This window comes from Protopterus annectens, chromosome 2.part0, assembly GCF_019279795.1.
Source record: "Protopterus annectens isolate FY-2018-M chromosome 2.part0, PAN1.0, whole genome shotgun sequence".
In the NCBI taxonomy this organism is placed as follows: Eukaryota; Metazoa; Chordata; order Ceratodontiformes; family Protopteridae; genus Protopterus; species Protopterus annectens.
The window spans coordinates 31,638,099-31,664,382 of record NC_056728.1 but is presented as its reverse complement, the minus strand read 5'-3'; the positions used below and the strand labels follow the sequence as shown (position 1 = coordinate 31,664,382).

The window sequence follows — 26,284 nt, the reverse complement described above, 5'->3', positions numbered from 1 at the left end:
TTTTCGCATCCACTTCTAAGGCAGTTCCTCAGAGGGGCAAAAAACATTAGGCCCTCCAGGAGAGCACCTACACCAACATGGGACCTCAATTTTGTCCTGGAAAAACTTACACTACCTCCCTTTGAACCAGCTTTCTCTGCAGATCTACAGTTCCTATCATGGAAGACTGCCCTGCTGCTAGCAATAACTTCAGCTAGAAGAGTCTCAGAGCTGCAGGCACTAATGGCAGTGGAACCTTTCCTCATTTTCCATCAAGACAGAGTTTCTCTACGAACTAATCCTTCCTTCATGCCTAAGGTGGTTTCCAGTGTGGCTTTAAATCAAACCATCCACTTACCCACCTTCTTCCCAAATCCACTGAACAAAGGAGAAAGACTCCTGCATTCCTTGGACATTCACAGGCAACTTCGTTACTACTTGGATAAAACTAAGACTTTCAGAAAATCTGACCAGCTCTTTGTATCCTGTGCTACAGCTTCACAAGGGAAGGCTATATCAAAACAAACAATTTTCAAATGGATAGGACATTGCATTCGTTTTTGCTATACCCATCATGGAAAACCAGTTCCTGCTACCATTAGGCCCCACTCTACCAGGGCAACAGCTACATCTACAGCCTTCCTCAGAGAGGTTCCAACTAAGGAGATTTTGGAAGCTGCAACTTGGAGTTCAGTACACACCTTTACCAAACACTATCACTTACCACTTTACTCTAAGACTAGGGCTGGCTTCGCCACTGCAGTTCTGCAGGGCCTTCTAGCCTCCTCTAACCCTCTATAACTCCTCCACCCATCCTTAGCTTTGGGATTCTACCCAAGTGTGATGACTACAGCAGGGTAACACGATGAACATAGTACAGTTTTGTACCTACCATAAATGTAGATGTTCGAGTGTACACCCTGCTGCAGTCCAGGTTACCCTCCCTCCATCCCCTCTGATCTAACTGGCTAAATCTCTACAATACCTTCCTGATGTATTTGCTTATAGCTGGAGGGATTTTGTGTTTGTGCAAAAATTACTTAATTTGGTACTAATTTCTGACCACCTTTTTGGGAGCACCTGACATCTGGGGCAAGAAAAACTGAAGAAAATGGCATCGGATGCATTATATATACCCCTGGCGTACTGACGTCAGGGAAGAAGCGACAGCAACCGACGCCGGACCAAGACTTTGGAATTCCGGCCAACTGCGGGACCGCCTGACGACAGGATAACCCAAGTGTGATGACTGCAGCAGGGTGTACACTCGAACATCTACATTTATGGTAGGTAGAAAACTGTACTTTTCCATACCTAGACGAGTGGCTTATTACCGCCCCCCACCAAACATCTATTGGAAGCAGCCTTGGCATACTCTCTTCACACTGCTGGAAGGCTAGGCATAACTATAAACTGGCAAAAATCCAACCTGACCCCATCTCAGTGTGAATTAATTGGGGTACTGTTGAATACAAAAAAACTGCAGAGCATCCATTCCAGAGCACAGAATCGTAAGGATAAAACAACTCATACCGATCCTTTCAAGAGAAAAATCCACGGCACATTCTATTCTCCAGCTGCTGGGTTCCATGGCAGCCTCCATCACTATTGTCCCCCTTGTGAGGTTCCACATGAGGCTTCTACAATGGCTGCTACTCACCCAGTGGTATCCCTTTCAGTACCCTCTATCATCCAAGATTCGGGTAATCCAGAGGTGCAAACAAGTCTTAATTTGGTGGATGTCACAGAACCCGTCACAGTGGTCTCGCCCCTTTACCCCCCAACAGCCCAAGGCTACAGTGACCATGGATGCATCCCCCCCTGGTGGGGGGGGCTATTTCAGGGAAAGACAGAGCAGGGCACGTGGTCCGAAATGGAGGCCCATCTGCATATAAATGTCCTAGAGCTGAGGGGGGTGCTTCTAGCATTGCAAGCATTCAGTCCCCTACTGCCATTAGCGACTATTGAGATACAATCAGACAACATGGCGGTAGTCTGGTACATCAACAAACAAGGTGGAACCAAATCTTACCCACTTTTTCGTGAAGCCATGAGAATAGGGCAATGGGTGATGAGTACCAACTGCTTTCTCATCGCAACGCACATTCCTGGGAGCTCCATCTTGATAGTAGACAGACTCAGCAGGTGCATTCTACAACCTCACGAGTGGTCCTGAATCTTTTATTAGTGGTGGAGATTTTCAGCCGCTGGGGTCTCCCTTGCTGCAACCTCTTTGCATCCCCGATCAATTACAAATGCAGCAATTACTTCACCCTGATTCCCCCTCGGGGACAGTCATCCAGGGATGCTCTAGTCCACTCACAGCTTGGCTCCTCCAGTTATTGTGATTGCCAGGCAGAATGATCTTTCTTCCCCAGTACGTGACATTCTTATTGCATCTCATAAGTCTTCCACCAGGAATACATATCTCAGCAAGTGGAAGAAGTTTACTATTTGGCTGAAGGAAAAGCAGATAGATCCCTTTTCAACACCAGTGCCGGTGGTACTGGAATACCTGTCAAGTTTATTCCAATCTAGCCTCTCTGCTTCTACCATTCGGGTTAATTTGGCTGCAATATCTAATTTTCACAATGGTGTCCAAGAGTCTTCCCTTTTGCCACACAAATTATGCAAGACCTTTCTAAAAGGAGTAAATCATTTGAAACCACTATTTATAGAACCTACCCAACCATGGGACCTGTCATTAGTCCTGTAAGCTCTGACAACGTCACCTTTTGAACCAGCTTCTTCATGCGACCTCAAGTTTCTTTCATGGAAAACATTGTTTTTGGTTTCCATTACTTCTGCCTGACGTATTTCTGAACTTCAAGCTCTGTGTATCAAATGGCCCTACTTGTCCTTTCATAAAGATAGTGTCATTGACTAATCCTTTCTTTCTGCCAAAAGTGATCTCTGAAATGTCCATTAACCAAACCATTGAATTGCCAGTTTTCTTTCCCAATCATTCTAACAGGGGAGAGTATTGCTTACATACCCTAGACATTCACAGTCAAATTTGTTTCTACCTGGACAGAACTAAGGCTCCTCGCAAATCAGATCAGTTATTCTTGGCCTTTTCTGGACCTAGGTTAGGATGTGCTGTTTCTAAGGTTACATTGGCTAAATGGTTAAAAGACTGTGTAACATTTATTTACAAAGAGCACAATATCCCTCTAACTACAACCATAAGGGCTCATTCCACAAGGTCGGTAGCAACTTCTGCTGCCGTCCATGCTAGAGCTTCTTTACATGACATTTGTGCAGCTACAACTTGGGCTAGACTGCATACCTTCATCAACCATTACAAATTGGATTTGGCCTCCAGAGGAAGAGCATTTTTTGGTTCAATGGTGCTCAGGAATGTCCTTTCATGAGAGCCTCCCAGGAGTAAAGGTAGCTGGGGACTCTGTCCCAGACGTAAGGAATGAATGAGGATTAACAACATCAGATAAAGAAGTTATGTCTTACCATAACGTTCCATCTGTGTTGCTGATCCTCCTTCAGTCATTACGACCCTCCCTCCTTCCCCCCCTGAGGCTTATAGGGATCTCACCATCTGGTTCCATTAGGTCATTTGACCAGAGGTAGCCTCTACCTTCTTTTGACTTGCAAACTCAATCTGAGGTAACAGGGAGAGGGGGATTCTGGGTAAGAGTTTAGCTCGGGAGTTTGTGGATGGCGCGAGCTTGGAAGATGGCCGGCTCGGTTCCTAGGTCAGAACCGACTACCCAGACGTAAGGAATGAATGAGGATCAACAACACAGATGGAACGTTATGGTAAGACATAACTTCTTTTTCCTCAATTTTCAATACAGGGAGTTTTTATGGTAGCATCCTTCCAGTTACAAAAAGTTCCCTATTCTGGGAAGAACTTTTTACTTCTGAAGTAGTACCAGTATAGTAAGGATATATTCTGGGCATTGTTTGCATTCTCACCTCGAAAAGAAGTCATATAACCAACATTAAATAAAACTGACCATAATGCAGCCTGCTAGACTGTAACAGTGAAATTAATTTGTATAACTTGCAATATCTCTGTCCCTAATTGATATTTCGTAATAAAACCTTCAGGAAATTTTACTTGAATATTTGTGTAGAAAGTGTCTCTAAGAGTTACAATCTTCCCTTAAAGACTCACATGGAGATCATCAATGAATTTGGCCCAGCCAGTACAATAAGTTTTGTTGGTGGCATATTTCCAGTTATAACAATACATTTGTTTTAGAAAATATGTAGGATTTTTACTTTCAGAACAGATATGATCTGGGCCAGTACTGCATTTCCCACAATGAAAACACCTACAATTAAGTTAGGACACAACACAATTTTTAGTTGTCATTTGGGAAGGACAAAACAAGAGCTAGAATTTTGGCTAGATTTTATTGGCTTGATGTTGCGAAGGACATAGAGGACTCCCTTGGAACCTCTTCTGAGTGCAGAAAGACATTACCCAACCCAGCATTTAAGAATTCAGTGATAATTTTGCCCATTGCAGAGGTCCCTTTCGAACGCTTTGCAAAGGAGTCCATTAGTGAAATTAAATAATGGCCATTAGTACACCCCTGTAATTATTGATGATGCAACATTTCCTGAGGTAGCAGCCTCTGCTGAAAATATGTTTGCAAAGTGAAAGATCCTTTTGAAATAAAAGACAAAGTGAATGAAGTTAACTCGAGAAAAGACCTGAACAGTTCAGTCACATAAATGTTATGAAACCATGGAATGAAACTTCTTTGAAAGTTTTTATAACAAGTATATCTGCAAAAGTTAAGATTTTCACAGCATATAATGGAGATGCTATCAGTATCTCAGAAAACAGCAAGTGAAATTATTTGTACTTAGAAATAAGGACATTTTCTCAAAGATGCCTGGTAAAACCAATTTAATTCAATGCAAAATAGGAACTGTGCCTAAATAGAAAGTACAGTTAAACCATATCACATACCAGAGTGCCAATGCCAGGCACTTAGGGACATACTATGCAAATTGCTTAAACTTGGGATTAAAAAAAAAATCTCTCTCTCTCTCTCACTATGTATATATATATATATATATATATATATCTATACAGCAGAAGTTCGAACACCATATAATCGAACTTCTAACCTCGAAGTGCAAAACCATCGAAGGCTTAGAACAGCGATTTTTTTCCCCAGGGAAAAAAATCTCTGTTCCAAGAAAAACACATACAGCACAAGCACACCAAAAAAACAGCAATCCACACACATACATTTAAAATCCTACATCTAACCCTACACTAAACTGTACATACACTACTGTCTATCCACTTACCTTAACCCAAACCCTAACCTTAAGGTCCATCACTATCGCACACTCACCTGACCCACACCCTAACCCTAACTCACCTATCCCACCCTAACCCTAAAGTCCGTCACTATCGTGCACCCACCTCACCCGCGCACTAACGTCCACACAATCGCACACTTACCTGAACCCGACCTGTAACTTTCCACCACAGTGCTGAAGATAGTGAAGCCACAGAAATGGCCCACCAAATTCTTTCCCTTAGAAAGAATTTGGTGTTCCGTGGCTTCGCGATAATCAGTTTTTGAACTTCACAGTTCGAACATATGGTGTTCGAACTGCTGAAGTTTCGACGAACTGATAGGAACCCTATGTACATACACACACACACACATATATATATATATATATATATATATATATATATATATATATATATATGTATATAGTTTGAAGAAATATAGACACAAACCAAAAAACAGCAATCTTTTTAGAGTGAAACCAAGATGATTGAAAACAACAACAAATAGCAAAACAAATTTTTTGCAGGGGGCACTCTCTCCTGCACCTTTCACATCACCTGCTAAATAAATCTACCAGCTCCAAGATCGTGCAACAATGGGGTAAGGACAAATTTCTTGACTCACTGCAGTGCAGTCTCACACTAAAAGCACCCTGGTAAAACACCATTAAGGAGAAATTTCGCTCACTTTAGTGCTTAGTCTTATTTACAGCAGAAAAAACATCTAGTCATATGAGTGTTTACTCTTCTGACCTGTAGCTGTTTATATATGTATTTGTGTATGTGTGCATATTTATGTGTCCACTTTGTAATTTCGAAATCTCAAAACTCGAACATCAGAATCCCGACGTCCAGATGTTCAAAGTTTTAAATCTCAAAGCTAAACAATTGAGATTTCTAACAGTGCATAGTGGTAACTTTACTGTTCTCTTCACTGTAGTACGATCTTGGAGTTGGTATATTGAAGTAGCAGGTGGTGTGGGGGGCACAACCCCCCACTTGGGGGGATGCAGGAGGCCTTGTCCCTCTGCAGAAACATGATGGCTAACGTTTTTTTTTTTTTTATTTTAGTTTTTTTTTTTTTATTGAATTAAGAGATTTCAAAACTTCAAACATCTCAACGTTGGGATTCTAATGGTTGAGGTTTTGAATTTTAGAAATTACAAAGTGGATATATGGTGCTACTTCTAAATTTCAAAGTTTCAAAGTATCGAATTTCTTATGGTCGAGACTATAAGATTGAAGTTTTGAAACTTCAAACCATTTAAATGGAGATCACTGTGCAGTGCAGAATGGTATATTTACTGTTTTCCTCGCTGTAGTGTGATCTTGGAGTTAGTATATTTAATTAGTAGGGGGTGTGGGGGGTAAAGGGGGGCTTGCCCCCTGAAAAAAGTTAAAGAAAAAATATTTTTTTTACATTTAAATTTCGAAGTTTCAAAACTTCGATCTTATGGTCTCGACCATAACAAAGCCAACGTTTTGAATGTTTGAAATGTATAAGTCTATATATATATATATATATATAAATGTGTGTGTGTGTGTGTGTGTGTGTGTGTGTGTGTGTGTATGTATATATATGTATGTATGTATATATTTATAAGTAGACATATATGTGTGTGTGTGTGTGTGTGTGTGTGTGTGTGTGTGTATATGTATGTATATGTATGTATGTGTATATATATATATATATATATATATATATATATATATATATACGGATTCACTTCATAACATTGAAATATCAAAATACTGAAACTCAAAACACTGAAACCAAAATACTGAAACTTCAAAATCTTGAAAACTCAAAATACTGAAACTCAAAATACTGAAAACACATAATGTTAAGTTGTCTATCTCGCCTTCATTCTTGCTGGATGGGTTCGGAGCTGACCTCGGCTCCGACTCGGCCACTCTAAAAGCTCAAGAGTTGGTTCCACCGGCTCGAGGCTCCCCTTATATCCCACAATGCTAGGCGTGAGTTACCTCAGATCTCGTTTGCCGCTACAGCGATCGAGGTGTGTTTTCTACCGGCTCCAGGTTAGTGAAAGTTAGACTAGTTTAAATTCTTTAGACTTAGGCTAGCTTAGTATATTTTTCTTTCCCCATAGTGTAGTGGACTTATTATCCCTTCTACCTTTTATTCAGCCCCCTTTGTTTCCAAAGAACTTATAGTTCTTTCCCTAAGGCCTTCGGGCCCTTCCTCCCTATCCTTAGGGTGTGTATGTGTTTGATTAGGGAGTTTTATTTTAACTTACCTTTAGTTTAAATAATTCCCTTTGAACCCTATCAGTGTAATCTGTGTGTGTGTGTTTTCTGTGTGTGATTACACTTCGGTTCCTTGAATATGTCCAAGGATACAAGGGTCTCAGGCTTCAAGAAGTGTGACTCATGCTGTCAGAAAATGTCTCTGACAGACGGTCACACTTCTTGTGTGTATTGCCTGGGACCTTTACACCTGCAGGACTCTTGTGCTGTATGCCATGGCTTCAGCCCTAGAGTCCTGCAGGAAAGAAAAAATAAACTCAATGTTAAGTTGTCTATCTCGCCTTCATTCTTGCTGGATGGGTTCGGAGCTGACCTCGGCTCCGACTCGGCCACTCTAAAAGCCCGAGAGTTGGTTCCACCGGCTCGAAGCTCCCCTTATATCCCACAATGCTAGGCGTGAGTTACCTCAGATCTCGTTTGCCGCTACAGCGATCGAGGTGTGTTTTCTACCGGCTCCAGGTTAGTGAAAGTTAGACTAGTTTAAATTCTTTAGACTTAGGCTAGCTTAGTATATTTTTCTTTCCCCATAGTGTAGTGGACTTATTATCCCTTCTACCTTTTATTCAGCCCCCTTTGTTTCCAAAGAACTTATAGTTCTTTCCCTAAGGCCTTCGGGCCCTTCCTCCCTATCCTTAGGGTGTGTATGTGTTTGATTAGGAGTTTTATTTTAACTTACCTTTAGTTTAAATAATTCCCTTTGAACCCTATCAGTGTAATCTGTGTGTGTGTGTTTTCTGTGTGTGATTACACTTGTTCCTTGAATATGTCCAAGGATACAAGGTCTCAGGCTTCAAGAAGTGTGACTCGTGCTGTCAGAAAATGTCTCTGACAGACGGTCACACTTCTTGTGTGTATTGCCTGGGACCTTTACCTGCAGGACTCTTGTGCTGTATGCCATGGCTTCAGCCCTAGAGTCCTGCAGGAGAGAAAAAATAAACTCATTTTGAGGGGTTTAATCAAGCCTGAAGGTTCCCTTTCTGTGTCATCGGGGAAACCTTCTAAGGCTTCTAAGACCTCGGCTCCAGCTTCAGAGTCGAGGCCTAAGGCTTCGAAGCCTACTGCTTCATCGGCTCCGGCTGGAGCCGATGAGTCTTTGACTGCAGTATCCGTGGTTTCCTCGGCTCCGGCCGGAGCCGAGGCATTAGAGATTCCTGGGTCGGCTCCGATCAGATCATCGGAGCCGACATCTAGAAAGAGATCGAGGTCACCGTCCCTTGACTCCGTTCATTCGGCTCCAGCGTCTCCCCTGCTGTCTGAACGGAGCCATAGATCTCACTCCTCCAGGTCATCGAGGCTCTCAGATCACGACCTCCAGAGGGTAGTGAGTAGACTTTTGAAGTCCGAGGCACTGGCCCAAATGCTCCAGAGTCCGACTCATCAGTCGATGCCTCAACTTGTTCCAATAAATATTCCTCCTCCGACTCCTTTGAGCTCGAGCCGGGCGCCTCGGACCGAGACTGTGGTAGCGTCGGAGCCGATACATTTGTCTTCGGCTCCGTCGCTCCGATTTCTTCTTTTGAAGAATCTCGGCGGGCTTCCCTCGTCGGCTCCGAGGGGGTGAGTGGCATCGGACCCTTGTCCGACCCCCCTCTCCCTCTCGGTGCTTCGACGCTGGTGAGTTCGGCTCCGACATCGGCCTCGGAGCCATCTCTGTCGGTGCCGAGGGAGGTTCTCAGCTTCTCGGAGCGGGGACCTCTGGCTCTGCCGGACAGGGGTGCATTCGAGGTCATGCGGAGTGTGTTGGAACCTTCTTCGACTCCACAGTCGGCTCCGTCTGCCCCTCCCTCTTCGGTGCCTTTGGTTATGTCGACTCACTCCCTCATCCCAGACCGCAGAGAGCAAGCTCCTCAAGAATCCCCTGTGGGGATCTCATCCTCTTCCGAGGCCTCTCCTGAATTGGCAGGGGAGCCCCTAGGAAGAGAAAGTGTAAGAGGAAGCACATAGACTCACCTGAGTCTGTCACCTCTGACACAGATTTAGAGGATTCCGAGGGTTCCCCACGTTCCCCTTCTGAAGATGTCTCTTTCGCAGACATTCTAGAGATCCTGAAACAGAGGGGAAATTGGCCAGCCCTTAACCCTTCGGAGGATGAATCTGTGTATCTTGAGGCGTTTGGCTCTCGCCCTTCCACCTCCTGGGTGTGTCCCCCCCTTGATCCCCTCATGCAGGTGGTTGCAAAGAAGGCCTGGACGGCTCCTGATTCAGTGGACCCTACCGCCAGGAGACCCTCCAAATTTATAACAGCACCAACTGACAAGCAATTTCTCATAAAAGGTGTTTCTGTGGATGCTATGGTGGTAGCTGCTGCCACCAAGAAGGAACTAGCTGATCCTTCAGTGCCTGTTCATCCCCTAACAAAGAATCTAGGTCTATGGACAGGCACGGGAAGCGGATGTTCTCTCAGCGACCTTTGCTATGCGTTCGCTGATCTACCTATGCCATTTTACTGCCTTCAAAGAGACTTGATCAAAGAAGCGAGTGACATGTTGAAGGATCCTACAGCTGCGGGTTTTCAAGACAAGATGAACACTCAGCTGGCTACCCTGAACTCCATAGCTAACTCCTCCATGCCCTCCTTTCTTATGCGGCTGATGGAGCGAGCAGGGCCGCAGGGACAGGTGTGGCCTTACGCAGGCATGCCTGGATGCGGCTATGCAACTGCGGACCCCTTTAAAACGTCTTTCACTAATTCCCGTTTGATGGATCATCTCTTTGGTCCTCAAGTGAAAGAAACCTTGACTAGGTGCGAGACAGATGGCAAGACTCTTTCTGCCGTTGGAGTCCGTTTTTCTACTCCTTCTAGGCCTTACCCCAAAGGCCAGAAAAGTGGAAAAATGTGGTTCCGCAAACAATCTCAAGGGACTTCGCCTGACGCACAGAGTCGGTTCCCCGCCAGAGGCAGAGGGGGGAACAACAATGGTAGACATCGCCCTAGAGGCAGGGGGGGTCCGCAGAACCAGGGCAATCGAGACGTCTTCTCTGATAAGCCCTTTCAGCATCCCTGAGGTGTTGCCCGACTGCCCACCTTCGGAGGCAGTCGGGGGAAGATTGTCACTGTACCCAGAAGCCTGGCTATCCCTGACTCAAGACAAATGGGTACAGTCCATCATTTCCGAAGGCTATTCCATTCCCTTCATTCGCATTCCAAACCAATCAAAAAAATCCCTTCCAGATGTTCCACCCGCTCAAAGGGATCTTGCAGCTTTGGAAATTTCAAAGCTGCTTGCAAAAAGAGCAATTCAGCCAGTTCCAGCAGACCAGCAAGGATCCGGAATCTACTCCAGGTTCTTTTTAGTTCCAAAGAAAACAGGGGACTGGAGACCAATTTTGGATCTCAGTATCTTGAACAAGTCAGTCAAGAAAACAAGATTTCGGATGGTCACGCTGCAGTCCATCCTTCCCTTTGGGAAAGGGAAGCTGGATGTGCTCTATAGACCTCCAGGATGCGTACTCACACATAGAAATGACCAGACGCTCCAGAAGATTCCTCCGCTTCAGGCTGGGAACCAGTTATTTTCAATTCAGGGCCCTGCCCTTTGGACTCACCACTGCCCCGGTGTTTACCAAATGCATGGCAGTGGTAGCTTCTCACCTGAGACGCCAAGGATTCCAGGTGTTTCCATATTTGGACGACTGGCTCCTCACAGCTCCCACCAAGCATCTTCTTCTAATGGCCAGGGACTACACCTTTCACATTTGTCAAAATTTAGGCATTTCAATAAATTGCGAAAAGTCTGTTTTGTCGCCTTGTCGTACTATTACCTTCATAGGCGCAAATCTAGACACAGTCAACATGTTCATGAGACTAACAGATCAGAGAATAACAGACATACACAAACTGGTCTCGCTCCTCTTCAGCAGCAACAGAATCAAAGCCAGATTAGTTCTGAAAGTGTTGGGGATTATGGCGGCTGCCATACCTCTGCTTCCATTAGCCAGGTTCCACATGAGAATCCTTCAATGGATGCTCTTCACGCAATGGTCATACCAGCAACTTCCGATGTCCCACACCATTATGATTATGCAGACATGCAGGAATCATCTTCTGTGGTGGATGTCTTCCCCTCAGCTCTTATTGGGAAGACCCTTTGTCCCTTCCTCCGGTTGCTACTCTGACAACGGACGCCTCCCTGATCGGGTGGGGGGGGGGCATTATCAGGGCAGAACTGTCCAGGGCACATGGCAACCACACGAATGCCACTTGCACATAAATGTTCTAGAGATGAGAGCAGTGCTTTTAGCGTTGCAAGCCCTTCAAGACTCTCTTCCCTTGGGAACGATAGCAATCCAGACGGACAATATGTCTGTAGTGTGGTATATCAACAAACAAGGCGGAACCAGGTCCTACCCCTGTGTCGAGAAGCACTCAGACTGTGGCAATGGGCGATTTCTTCTCAGCGGTTTCTGATAGCAACGCACATCCCCGGGAAGTCCAATCAAATCGCGGACAAGTTGAGCAGAGCTATCCTCATGCCTCACGAGTGGTCTCTGAAAGACTCTGTTGTGAGAGAAATTTTTCTCAAGTGGGGTCAGCCTTGATGCGACCTTTTTGCTACTCCCCAAAACAGCAAGTGCAGAGAGTTTTTCACCCTATTCCCTCTACCAGGTCAGCCCAGCAGAGACGCTCTAGTCCAAGTTTGGCCCCGGGGACTTCTGTATGCATTTCCTCCCTTCCCACTAATCTCTCAAGTGATACAGAAAGCTATCGCTCAGAAGGCCTCGTTGATCCTCATTGCTCCTTACTGGCCTCGACAGGTTTGGTTCCCCTTTCTACATCAATTTCTGTTGGAGCGACCTTGGCATCTGGACCTAGTTCCAGATCTTTTGATCCATCAGTTGGGTCAGTTTCATCGCTCCCTTCCCTCTCTGAACCTCACTGCTTGGTTCCTCCAATTCCAACCTTAGCCAGGCTTCCTCAAATATCTCACTCTGTCCGAGATATTTTGATAGCTTCCCATATATCTTCCACTAGAAAGATTTATTTGAGTAAGTGGAAACGTTTCGCCTATTGGGCTCAAGGAAGGGACATAGATCCTTTCACTGCTTCCATCCAAATGGTCCTTGATTTTCTAGCTGAACTCTTCCATGCAGGTTCATCTCCTTCTACTCTTAAAGTTCAATTGGCAGCTATTTCTAACTTTCATGTGGGCATTTCAGAGTCTGCCATCATGTCCCACAAGCTTTGCAAAGCTTTTTTGAAGGGAGTTTTTCTACTCAGACCTCCGATAAGAAATCCTCCTCCTCCTTGGGACCTAAATTTAGTTCTCAGTTCTTTGATTCTTCCCTTTCGAACCTGCAGCCTCCTGTTCTTTAAAATTGCTATCATGGAAGACTCTCTTTCTGGTAGCTATTACTTCAGCTAGAAGAGTTTCAGAACTTCATGCACTCAGCTGTCGACCTCCTTATCTGTTGTTCCATAAGGACAGGGTATCTTCTGAACCAACCCGTCTTTTTTACCTAAGATAGCCTCGGCGTCTAACCTAAATCAAAGCATTGACCTCCCTGTGTTTTTTCCAGAATATTCTAATAGGTCTGAACAAAAATTGCATTGGCTAGATGTTCATCGTCAGTTAAGGTACTATTTGGATAGAACCAAACAATTCAGAAAATCTGACCAGCTGTTTGTCTCTTATGCAGAAGGCAGAAAGGGACTTTCAGTTCCAAAGGTATCATTATCCAGATGGCTAACATCTCTGATTTCCCTTGTTTATGAAATTAGACACCAAAAGCTGCCTAACAAACCTAAAGCCCATTCTACCAGAGCTTTGGCTACTTCTATAGCCTTCCAAGACAGACTGCCTATTGACACCATTTGTGCAGCGGCAACTTGGGCTACTCCTCACACTTTCATCTCTCATTATAAGTTGGATTTAGCTTCTAGGCATAGAGCTAACTTTGGTTCCACTGTTCTCAAGAGTCTGTTCCGTTAGGCCACCCGGGACAAGGTGCTAGGACGGTCCCATCCAGCAAGAATGAAGGCGAGATAGACAACTTAACATATAGAAGTTATGTTCTTACCATAACGTTCCATGTTAGTTGTCTTCTTCTCTTCTTCTTCGGCCCCACCCTCCTTCCTGGCCTGGACAGACCTAGAGGAGTTTGATTGTGACCTCTCTTTCTACCACCTCTTTACTTTAGGTATATGCTGCTGTGCATATTTTCCTGGATCAGGATGTAGGTCACCCTTCTCTTCTCCCTGGTTTATAGAGGTGGACTTTGTTTATAGTTATTCTATTACTATTATAAGCTGGGCCTAGCTTACAAACGAGATCTGAGGTAACTCATGCCTAGCATTGTGGGATATAAGGGGAGCCTCGAGCCGGTGGAACCAACTCTCGAGCTTTTAGAGTGGCCGAGTCGGAGCCGAGGTCGGCTCCGAACCCATCCAGCAAGAAGAAGGCGAGAAGAAGACAACTAACATGGAACGTTATGGTAAGAACATAACTTCTATTTATGCATAAACTCAGCTTAAACAACATAAATCATAACAATTTCTACCAAATATATGCAGGGGGGCAAGCCCCCCTGCACCCCCCATGTGGGGGGCTGTGCCCCCCCCCACACCCCTGCTAATTAAATATATCAACTCCAAGATTGCACATAGTGTAGTTAAGTGCAATCTTGGAGTAGATATATATAATTAGCAGGGTGTAGTGCAGGCTTGCCCCCCTGCATATATTTGGTAGAAATTACTATGATTTATGTTGTTTAAGCTGAGTTTACGCATAATATGTGTTTTCAGTATTTTGAGTTTCAGTATTTTGAGTATTCAGTATTTTGAGCTTTCAGTATTTTGGTCTTCAGTATTATGAAGTTTTGTCATTTTCAGTATTTTGAAGTTTCAGTGTTATGAAGTGAATCCATATATACACATATGTATATACATACATATATAGGTTTACTATCAAATTAACGAATGACAGACAAAAAAGTTCAAATCGAATTTGCAAACCCACTTCCTGCATATTAATGAGTTAAAAACATCGAAGTGCATGTAGCGAAAAGATCGCATTCGCACTTTAGACATTCTTTTTGCAGTTCAGTACTGCAAATAGCATTACGTAACCTTTCCCCCCTGCACCCCCCACGTTCCCTGCAAATTATATATTCCAACTCCAAGATTGCACTACAGTGGGGAAATGGGTAATTTCCCAATCCCCACTGTAGCGTGATCCCTACTCGAATCATCTACTACATATGTGGAAATGCACAGTGGCATTCGCTGTACACAACACTCGTATTAATGAAGGTCGACAACATGGGAGACAGTCTAATGCCTTTCGACATTCCTGTGTTCACCAAACCTTTATTCTACATTTTGATAGTAAACCTATATATATATATATATATATATATATGTGTGTGTGTGTGTATATATATATATATATATATATATATATATATATATATATATATATATATATATATATATATATAGGTCTACCTGATAAGCTCGAAATGTCAGAAGACTGACACCTAAATAATCGACATGAAAAGGATGAAAAGTCATATATTCCACTGTTTCCAATCCCGACGTATCATAAAACTGACCGTACACAAAATACCCATGAAATCACTGTGCCAGCTAAGTATGAAATCAAAATGAGTACTTCTCAAGTCTGTACCTAAATTCTACACAAAACAGGAAACCTCTGAAGTCATTTAAACATAATTGATCATAGCAATTACAGCTGAATAACTAAAAGTAAATGTCACCAGCGTGTGGCATAGGAGGCTTAAATGCCTCCTAGATCTTAGGGGAACTAACCTAAGATACTTATTACATATGTTAGTACGTGAGCAAAATCAAGTGGATGAGCTCAGAATCAGAATTTCTACAGGGTACGTACCTTCTCCGAAGAAAAGGAAGCTAATTGTTAGACACCAGCAATTCCAAAGTGTGTTATCAAGTAGTGAACAGTATTCATGCATAGAGTTTGTGAAAGCTGTTGCAAAGCTTTAGAAAATGTAGGCAAAATACACTTTGGATTCTGTAATGGAGTCATGCATTTATGCTTTTGTTATTACAATTGTAGTCCGTATGTTTGCACTATAATGTGCTTTTGAAGTGATCTACATTGGTGATGGAATCACGGCTGCTTTGCAGTGAATTTGTAGCTGGTGCACTAGTAATGTAACTGATTGGGAACGTAAATATACAGTATCATTTACGGCTGATGTTCTGCTTTTCATGTTGAACTGTTCGCAAGCTATGAATAACGTGCAGATAATGTTGGAACTGCTGCTGTTTGAATTATACTTGTACATTGTTACGGGACTAATTACGGAAATCATAATGAGTGCTTAGCAGCAGTCGGTAACGTTGCTGCCATAGTCTGCACTGATTTGACGGTGTTATGCTTATCGGTGATGAGTGTTGGTGTTTACAGCTGTTGGGTATTTGACTTTTCGTCCTTCTGGTGTCGTTCATTTGGTTTTCGATCATATGAGTTGTCAGCCTTATCAAGTAGACCCATATATATATATATATATATATATATATATATACACACACACACACATATATATATATATATATATATATATATATATATATATGTATATATATACATACATATATACATATATACACACACACACACATATATATATATATATATATATATATATATATATATATAAAGAGAGAGAGCAAGAGACACACACAAACACATATACGTATATAGATAGGAAGGTGCTCTCCTACACAGCTACCTGACACTGTGCTGAATCCTTTTGACTACTGGTATGCAGCACTGACTGGCACGTTGTCTGTCCCAACTTCTGCACAGATGCAAAACTGTGTATGTTTCTGTAATAGATAAGTGCTATACAGAGTATAAGAAGACACAAACATGGCATCTGCAGTTCTTGCAGCTTCTTTGTGAAATCTGCAGACAGTCGTGTTAAGCTCATTGTATACAGCAGCAGTTCTGAATATTAGGAAAATTTTGTTTACATAAGTATGAAATGGTATAAGTACATGTTACACCATTGTGCCATCTGAGACCCAACATGAAGCTGAGCAAAGATACAAGTGAAATTTAACATCTAACAGTTGCAGTTTAAGAGATGTGGTGTGCTGTTTGCAAAATGTATTTAAAGGCTTAAGCTAAAGTTCTGTAGTTTTAAATACATCCAGTAAAAAGTGCATAGGTATGATCTACAGGACATCATTGCAAAGATTTGCACAATGAATATCTACAAAATTGTTGCTGATGCTGTGTTTCTAGTATGCAAGATTAATGAGATATAGTATGTCATGTAATATTAATTCACTGCAGCTAGAATTATGACATTTCTTTATTCAGAATTAAATATTAAATCATGATTAGGTTTTGGAGTTTCGAAGTCAGTATTGCTGTAAAAATGAATTTTGTCAAAGTAGTTGCACTTTGAGATTTCCTGGAGCACTGTTAGCACTTCTGTGAGGAATGGTTTTGAAATGTCTTTGTAAGAAATCTTAAGAGGATTCCAAATGTACGCATCAAAGTCTGTAGTTAGCCAGTGCTTTTTAAGGCAGAAGGTGGTAAATTATTTACCTTATTTTGTATATGAATGCATTCTGTAACTTATCTGTAACTTATTTGAGATAGTGCTCTTTGTAATGAATGTGCAAGAGAACTTCAGTTTATCTCTAACATTTTATCCCTTTGTTAGATATCTCACGTCCTCAGAGCACTGCGAGTGGAGGAACCAAAAAGGTCCAGACAGAGGGTGCAGCAGGTCCCTCCCTACTAAACCTAGGTGAATGCATACATTTAGGTGATATAGACTGTATTTTGTTAGTTTCCAGTCTGCTGTGAGTCAAAACGTATTGGATGCGAAAGAGAGGAAGTTTATCTTCCACAGCAGTGTGATAAGAATGTTTCAGTGAATAGCTTAGACAGTATGGTGTCTAAACAGTATAGCTGTATTCTGTTATAAGGAGAAAAAGGGGTGCTTCACCAAAATATCCATAGAAAAGCCTGCTTTTAAGATCAGGTTTTCCATGTCAAGTGCAACAGCCTAATCATAAAATCACCATTGCCAGAGAAGGATTCTGTTTGGTTGGCCTGTGCAGATGTCTGAAATATTCAGAATCGTTTTATAATCAAAGTGGTCATTTAAAAACAAAAAATAATCCTTTCTGTGGGACAAGTTGTAAGGTTAGATAGAAACCTTTCTACAAATTGCATTTAAAAATGCAAATCAGGAATGTTTTTAGCTGTTAAATGTGTAATGCAAATTAGATGGAAGAGTTATCAAGAGCTAATTGTTATCTGTTTTTTTAATACAGCTTATCAAGGGAAGACATCTATCAGTACAGCAGGAACATCCACTTCTGCATACCGCCTTAGTCTAGCCACTATGTCTCGCTCCAACACAGGGACTGGGACAGTCTGGGAGCAAGATAGCCAGCAGTCTCATCAAGCTTCACAAGACACACTGAGCAGGACCGATGAGGATGATGAGGAAAGTATGTGCCTCCAGTCTAGGCAGAGTCAAGGCTTACCTATTTGCAGGGAAAAATCACAGCATACTGTCACACTTTAAGAGACAATTTAAAAGCTATGAGTAACCTTAATATAGTTGAAATGTGTTATCTGAAATACTTACTACTGAGCAGGTTGTTTGTTTATTGTGTTTGTTTTTTAGTTGTTTTCTTTTTCTGTTGACGTGATAATTCAGTTCTGATGTCAGGTGAATGTATTACTGTACTGTATTTTACAAAATTAGTCCATAGGTAAAATTCAGAGGTCTGTGAATTTAATATTTACAATAGCCACTAAATGTGCTGAATAGGTTAAGGTAACAGTGAAATGGTAAAAGTTTTTCATACAGTGATGGAGAAGACAAATGAAAAGCCTGACTTAATATATATATATATATATATATATATATATATATATATATATATATATATATATATATATATATATGCGTGTGTGTGTGTGTGTGTGTGTCAATGTGTACATATGAATACTTACATGCGCGTGTGGGTATATATAATATATGATGTTAAGTTGTCTATCTCGCCTTCATTCTTGCTGGATGGGTTCGGAGCCGACCTCGGCTCCGACTCGGCCACTGTAAAAGCTCGAGAGTTGGTTCCACCGGCTCGAGGCTCCCCTTATATCCCACAATGCTAGGCGAGAGTTACCTCAGATCTCGTTTGCCGCTACAGCTATCGAGGTGTTGGTTTTCTACCGGTTCTTGGTAAGTGACTTTTCTTGTGAAGTTAGTCTATTAAAACCCCTTTAATTTTAATATTTTTACTTATTTCCCTTAGTTTAGAGGAATTCTTATCCCCTTTCTTAAAAATTCCTGTTTTTTTCCCTCAAGAACTTTAAGTTCTTCCTTGGGCCTACAGGCCTTTTTTCTTTCCTAGTGGAGTGTGTGTGTTATTTTTCTTATTTAAAAACCTAGTTAGTGGTTTATTATAATTTAAACTAGACAGGGTGTAATTAGTGTGTTTGTGACTGTGTGTGTGATTACACCTTTAGATATGTCTAAAGAAGCAAAGGTCTCCGGATTCAAGAAGTGTGATGCGTGCTGTCAGAAAATGTCTCTGACAGACGCTCACACTTCTTGTGTCTACTGTCTGGGACCTTTGCATCTGCAGGACTCCTGTGCTGTGTGCCATGGCTTCAGCCCCAGGGTCCTGCAGGAAAGAAAAAATAAGTTAATTTTAAGGGGCTTACTCAAGCCAGAGGATTCCCTTTCTGTTTCTACAGGGAAGCCCTCTAAGGCATCTAGGTCTTCGGCTCCGACAACTGAGCCGAGACCTAAGGTTTCTAAACCTCTGTCTACATCGGCTGGAGCCGATGAGTCTCAGTCCACAGTTTCTGTGGTTCCCTCGCTCGGCTGGAGCCGAGGTATTAAATTCCCGTGTCGGCTCCGACCAGACCTTCGGAGCCGACAACTAGAAGAGGTCCAGGTCACCATCCCTTGGCTCCGTTCATTCAGCTCCAGGATCTCCCCTGCTGTCTGAACGGAGCCAAAGATCTCACTCCTCTAGGTCATCGAGGCTGTCGGATCATGACCTTCAGAGGGTAGTGAGTCGACTTCTTAAGTCCGAGGCACTGGCCCAGATGCTTCAGAGCCCGACTCATCAGTCGATGCCTGCCCCGTCCATCAATATATTCCTCCTTCGACTCTCTTGAGCTCGGAGCCGGTCGTCGAACCGAGACTGTGATAGCCGGAGCCGATACAATTGTCTTCGGCTCCGTCGCTGCTCGATTTCTTCCTTGGAAGAATCTCGGCGCCGGACTTCCCTCGGCTCCGAGGGGTGAGTGGCATCGGACCCTTGTCCGACCCCTCTCCCTCGGTGCTCGGCGCTGGTAAGTTCGGCTCCGACATCGCCTCGAGCCATCACTGTCGGTGCCGAGGGAGGTTCTTAGCTTCTCGGAGCGGGACCTCTGGCTTTGCCTGACAGGGGTGCATTCGAGGTCATGCGGAGTGTGTTAGAGCCTGGCTCTACTCCACAGTCGGCTCCGTCCGCCCCTCCCCACGGTGCCTCAGGTCAAGTCGACTCACTCCCTCATCCCGGACCGCAGAGAGCCAGCTCCTCAGGAACCCCTGTGGGATTTCATCCTCTTCCGAGGCCTCTCCTGATTTGGCAGAAGAGCCCCTCGGAAGAGGAAGTGTAAGAGGAAACACATTGACTCACCTGAGTCCATCACACCTGACACAGATTTAGATGATTCTGAGGGTTCCCCCCGTTCCCCTTCTGAAGATGTCTCATTTGCAGACATTCTAGAGATCCTGAAGCAGAGGGGAAATTGGCCAGCCCTCAACCCTTCGGAGGATGAATCTGTGTATCTTGTGGCGCCTGGCTGTCTCCCTTGCACCTCCTGGGTGTCCCCCTTTGACCCCTCATGCAGGTGGTTGCTAAGAAGGCATGGACGGCTCCTGATTCAGTGGACCCCACTCCCAGGAGACCCTCCAAGTTCATAACGGCACCAGCAGACAAACAGTTCTTAACAAAAGGAGTTTCTGTGGATGCTATGGTGGTAGCTGCTGCCACTAAGAAGGAGCTAGCTGATCCTTCAGTACCTGTCCATCCACCTAACAAGGAATCTAGGTCCATGGACAGGTACCGGAAGCGGATGTTCTCGCCAGCGACATTTACCATGCGTCGCTGAACTACCTATGCCATTTTACTCGTCTTCAAAGGGACTTGATCAAGGAAGCGAGTGAAATGTTAAAGGACCCTACAGCTGCGGGTTTTCAAGATAAGATGAACACGCAGCTGGCTACCCTTAACTCCATAACCAACTCCTCCATGCGCCTTCTTTCTTACGCGGCTGATGGAGCGAGTAGAGCCGCAGGGACAGGTGTGGCCTCACGTAGGCATGCCTGGATGCGGCTATGCAATTTATGGACCCCTTCAAGACGTCTTTCACTAACTCCCCGTTTGATGGATCATCTCTTTGGTCCTCAAGTGAAAGAAACCTTGACTAGGTGCGAAACTGATGGCAAGACCTTTTCTGCCGCCGGAGTCCGTTTTCTACTCCTTCTAGGCCTTACCCCAAAGGCCAGAAAGGTGGAAAGATGTGGTTCCGTAAACAATCTCAAGGGACTTCGCCTGACGACAGAGTCGCTTCCGCCAGAGGCAGAGGCGGGAATAACAATGGTAGACGTCGCCCTAGGGGCAGGGGGGGGTCCGCAGAACCAGGGCAATCGGGAAGCCTTCTCTGACAAGCCCTTTCAGCATCCCTGAGGTGTTGCCCGACTGCCCACCTTCGAGGCAGTCGGGGAAGATTGTCACTGTACCCAGAAGCCTGGCTATCCCTGACTCAAGACAAATGGGTACAGTCCGTCATTTCAAGGCTATTCTATCCCCTTTCTTCGCATTCCAAACCAATCAAAAAATCCCTTCCAGATGTTCCACCCGCTCAAAGGGATCTAGCGGTTTTGGAAATTTCAAAACTGCTTGCAAAAAGAGCAATTCAGCCAGTTCCAGCAGACCAGCAAGGATCCGGAATCTACTCAAGGTTCTTTTTAGTTCCAAAGAAAACAGGGGACTGGAGACCAATTTTGGATCTCAGTATCTTGAACAGATCAGTCAAGAAAACAAGATTTCGGATGGTCACGCTGCAATCCATTCTTCCCCTTTTGGGCAAAGGAAACTGGATGTGCTCTATAGACCTTCAGGATGCGCACTATCACATAAAATGAACAGACGCTCCAGAAGATTCCTCCGCTTCAGGCTGGGAACCAGTCATTTTCAGTTCAGGGCCCTGCCCTTTGGTCTCACCACTGCCCCGGTGTTTACCAAATGCATGGCAGTGGTAGCTTCTCACCTGAGACGACAAGGATTCCAGGTGTTTCCATATTTGGACGACTGGCTCCTCACAGCTCCCACCAAGCATCTCCTTCTGATGGCCAGGGATTACACTTTTCGCATTTGTCAAAAGTTAGGCATTTCAATAAATTGCGAAAAGTCTGTTTTGTCGCCTTGTCGCTATTACTTTCATAGGCGCAAATCTAGACACAGTAGACATGTCTGCGAGACTAACACATCAGAGAATAACAGACATTCACAAACTGGTCTCACTCCTTTTCAACAACAACAGAATCAAAGCCAGGTTAGTTCTGAAAGTGTTGGGAATTATGGCTGCGGCCATACCTCTGCTTCCATTAGCCAGATTCCACATGCGGATCCTTCAATGGATGCTCTTTACTCAATGGTCATACCAGCAACTTCCAATGTCTCACACCATTATGATCACGCAAGCGTGCAAAATCATCTCATGTGGTGGATGTCTTCCCTCAGCTCTTGTTGGGAAGACCCTTTGTTCCACCCTCCGGTTGCTACTCTGACAACGGATGCCTCCCTGATCGGGTGGGGGGGGCATTATCAGGGCAGGACGGTCCAGGGCACATGGCAACCAAACGAATGCCACTTGCACATAAATGTTCTGGAGATGAGAGCAGTGCTTTTAGCGTTGCAAGCCCTTCAAGACTCTCTTCCCTTGGGAACGATTGCAGTCCAGACAGACAATATGTCTGTAGTGTGGTACATCAACAAACAAGGCGGAACCAGGTCATACCCCCTGTGTCGAGAAGCACTCAGATTGTGGCTATGGGCGATTTCTTCTCAGCGGTTTCTGATAGCAACGCACATCCCCGGGAAGTCCAATCAAATTGCGGACAAGCTGAGCAGAGCTATCCTCATGCCTCACGAGTGGTCTCTGAAAGACTCTGTTGTGAGAGAAATTTTCCTCAAGTGGGGTCAGCCTTGCTGCGATCTTTTTGCTACTCCCCAAAACAGCAAGTGCAGAGAATATTTCACTCTATTCCCTTTACCAGGCCAACCCAGCAGAGACGCTCTAGTCCAAGTTTGGCCCGGGACTTCTGTATGCATTTCCTCCCTTCCCACTAATCTCTCAAGTGATACAGAAAGCTATCGCTCAGAAGGCCTCATTGATCCTCATTGCTCCTTACTGGCCTCGACAGGTGTGGTTCCCCTTTCTACATCGATTTCTTTTGGAGCGACCGTGGAATCTGGACCTAGTTCCAGATCTTTTGATCCATCAGTCAGGTCAGTTTCATCGCTCCCTCCCCTCTCTGAACCTCACTGCTTGGTTCCTCCAGTTCCAACCTTAGCCAGGCTTCCTCAATTATCTCACTCCGTTCGAGATATTTTGATAGCTTCCCATAAATCTTCCACTCGGAAGATTTATTTGAGTAAGTGGAAACGCTTCACATATTGGGCTCAAGGAAAGGACATAGATTCTTTCACTGCTTCCATCCAATTAGTCCTTGATTTTCTAGCTGAACTCTTCCATGCAGGTTCATCTCCCTCTACTCTTAAAGTTCAATTGGCAGCTATTTCTAACTTTCATGTGGGTATTTCTGAATCTGCCTTAATGTCCCACAAGCTTTGCAAAGCCTTTTTGAAAGGAGTTTTTCTTCTCAGACCTCCTATAAGAAATCCTCCTTCTCCTTGGGACCTAAATTTAGTACTTGCTTCTTTGATTCTTCCCCCTTTCGAACCTGCAGTCTCCTGTTCTTTAAAATTGCTATCATGGAAGACTCTTTTTCTGGTAGCTATTACTTCAGCTAGAAGAGTTTCAGAGCTTCAAGCACTCAGCTGTCGACCTCCTTATCTATTGTTTCATAAGGACAGAGTATCCTTACGAACTAACCCGTCCTTTTTGCCTAAGGTGGTCTCGACGTCAAATCTAAATCAAAGCATTGACCTCTCTGTCTTTTTTCCAGAATATTCCAATAGGTCTGAACAAAAATTTCACTGCCTGGATGTTCATCGTCAGTTGAGGTACTACTTGGATAGAACAAAACAATTCAGAAAATCTGATCAGCTGTTTGTCTCCTATGCGGAAAGCAGAAAGGGACTTTCAGTTTCAAAGGTATCATTATCCAGATGGCTAACATCTTTGATTTCCCTTGTATATGAAATTAGACACCAAAAACTGCCTAATAAACCTAAGGCCCATTCCACCAGAGCTTTGGCTACTTCTTTAGCCTTCCAAGACAGACTGCCTATTGACACCATTTGTGCAGCGGCTACTTGGGCTACTCCTCACACTTTCATTTCTCATTATAAGTTGGACTTAGCTTCTAGGCATAGAGCTAACTTTGGTTCCACTGTTCTCAGGAGTCTGTTCCGTTAGGCCACCGGGACAAGGTGCTAGGGACGCGGTCCCATCCAGCAAGAATGAAGGCGAGATAGACAACTTAACATATAGAAGTTATGTTCTTACCATAACGTTCCATGTTAGTTGTCTTCTTCTCGCCTTCTTCTTGCCCCACCCTCCTTCCCCTGGCCTGGACAGACCTAGAGGAGTTGTGATTGTGACCTCTCTTTCTACCACCTCTTTCTTAGGCATATGCTGTTGTGCATATTTCCTGGTTCAGGATGTAGGTCACCCTTCTTTCTTCCTGTTGTTAGAGGTGGACTCTGTTTAGAGTTATTCTGTTACTATTATAAGCTGGGGTTAGCTTACAAACGAGATCTGAGGTAACTCTCGCCTAGCATTGTGGGATATAAGGGGAGCCTCGAGCCGGTGGAACCAACTCTCGAGCTTTTACAGTGGCCGAGTCGGAGCCGAGGTCGGCTCCGAACCCATCCAGCAAGAAGAAGGCGAGAAGAAGACAACTAACATGGAACGTTATGGTAAGAACATAACTTCTATTTCTTTTATATATATATATATATATATATATATATATATATATATATATATATGTACACACACACATATACACACATATGTATATATATATATATATATATATATATATATATATATATATATATATATGTGTGTGTGTGTGTCAGTGTACATATGAATACTTACGTGCATGTGAGTATATAATAATATATGTTCTTTCTGTACAGAGATCATGTATAAGCAGAACTGTGCTGAATTTTAGCTAATTCATTTGTTCACTGCACTTTTCTAAATTAAGTCTTGATTGTTTTTCCTCAGCAGTGTCCTCCTCTATCCTCATTATATTCCTGTTGTGGAAACTATGTTGTTTTGCAGTTTCTTCCAGATTCAAAGTTAAGTCTGTCCAGTCTGCAGCTGTCCAGTTCTTCTTTACCATGCGAGTTCAGTGCTTGAACCCAGTTTTCACACTTACAAGCTGTTAAGTTCCTAAAATCTGAGGTATGATCTTCTTGACTTTGCAGTTATGTTAAGGTTCTGGTCTCAGCTTTTTTTTCTTTTTTTTTGCTCTCCTTCCCGTAGTTTGACGTTTTTTATCCTTTAATCCATTACCTGAAGCATCTGTGCTTCTGCATTCAGTCCCCTACATCCAAAAATCTGTAAACTGTGTTTTGATCATGCTGTTCACTGATTCTCTACCATACAAATAGGATACAAAATGTAGCCTGTAGCTGTTAAGATTTGTAGTCTTCCAAGTCAAAATTTCTACCTTCCTGTAATAAATTTCCAGCATTCTCAACCACTAAACCAGGTCTCTAAATGTCAGTCTTCACACTGCCTCTACATTAAAAGTCAGGCCCCTTGAATTTCCTCATAATTTATCCAACATCTTCATCCTTTAAACTTTTGTCTTCTAATGAAAAAAGTTGTAAACCCTATTATGACTGAATAAATTGTGAGCTAAATTCATCTTCAAATGCTGTGGTACCATAGCCAGTGTTTGTTATTCCCATGTTCCTATATACTTTAATCTCAAAATTTAAAGTATACTTTATCCACTATTGTCAACACTTAATTCTCATTTCTTGTTGAGTCTGTGGCTCGATTATTCAGTGTCCGATTGATCCTTTGACCCAACTACCTGGTTTGTAGTTGCTGCTATGGCATCACTACTCAGTTTCTGATTTGTTCTGTGTTCTGCGCAGTCTAGGTTTTGATCCCTCATGGCCTCATTTATATTTTCTGATTGCTTGCATCCCTGTGACCACAGTACCTGAATTTTGCTGCTGTACAAAGTATGTTACACACCTTGTTACCATGCGACTGTTTTCTAAATATACCATGCCAAAGTAGTCACAGAACACCATGTGACGTTTCTAAATATACCATGCTAAAGTAGTCTCAGAACCTTTTGTTTGCCAAGTTAATTTTTCATCTCCTTCTTTTGTACTTATTGTTTGCTGTGGCACATACTAGGACTTTATGAATGTCTTTTGCATTTTATGCTGTCTCATATAAACTTTGAATATATTTTATGAAACATGCAGATCTTGTATTTTTACTGGAACCTAAAGTGTATTGTATGAGCCCGGTATGTCTGTACAACTAATAGTGGATCTCTTAGGATAGT

At 43.3% G+C, this 26,284-nt stretch overlaps 1 protein-coding gene across 1 annotated transcript in view; it reads left to right on the top strand.

Annotated features, from left to right (window-relative positions):
• Window positions 1–26,284, top strand: part of UNC80 (unc-80 homolog, NALCN channel complex subunit) — a 5,631,640-nt gene that overhangs the window by 5,338,224 nt on the left and 267,132 nt on the right. The window contains exon 59 of the mRNA XM_044060513.1: window positions 17,814–17,993. Within this exon, the coding sequence (XP_043916448.1) occupies window positions 17,814–17,993 (180 nt within the window). The remainder of the gene's footprint in view (window positions 1–17,813; window positions 17,994–26,284) is intronic.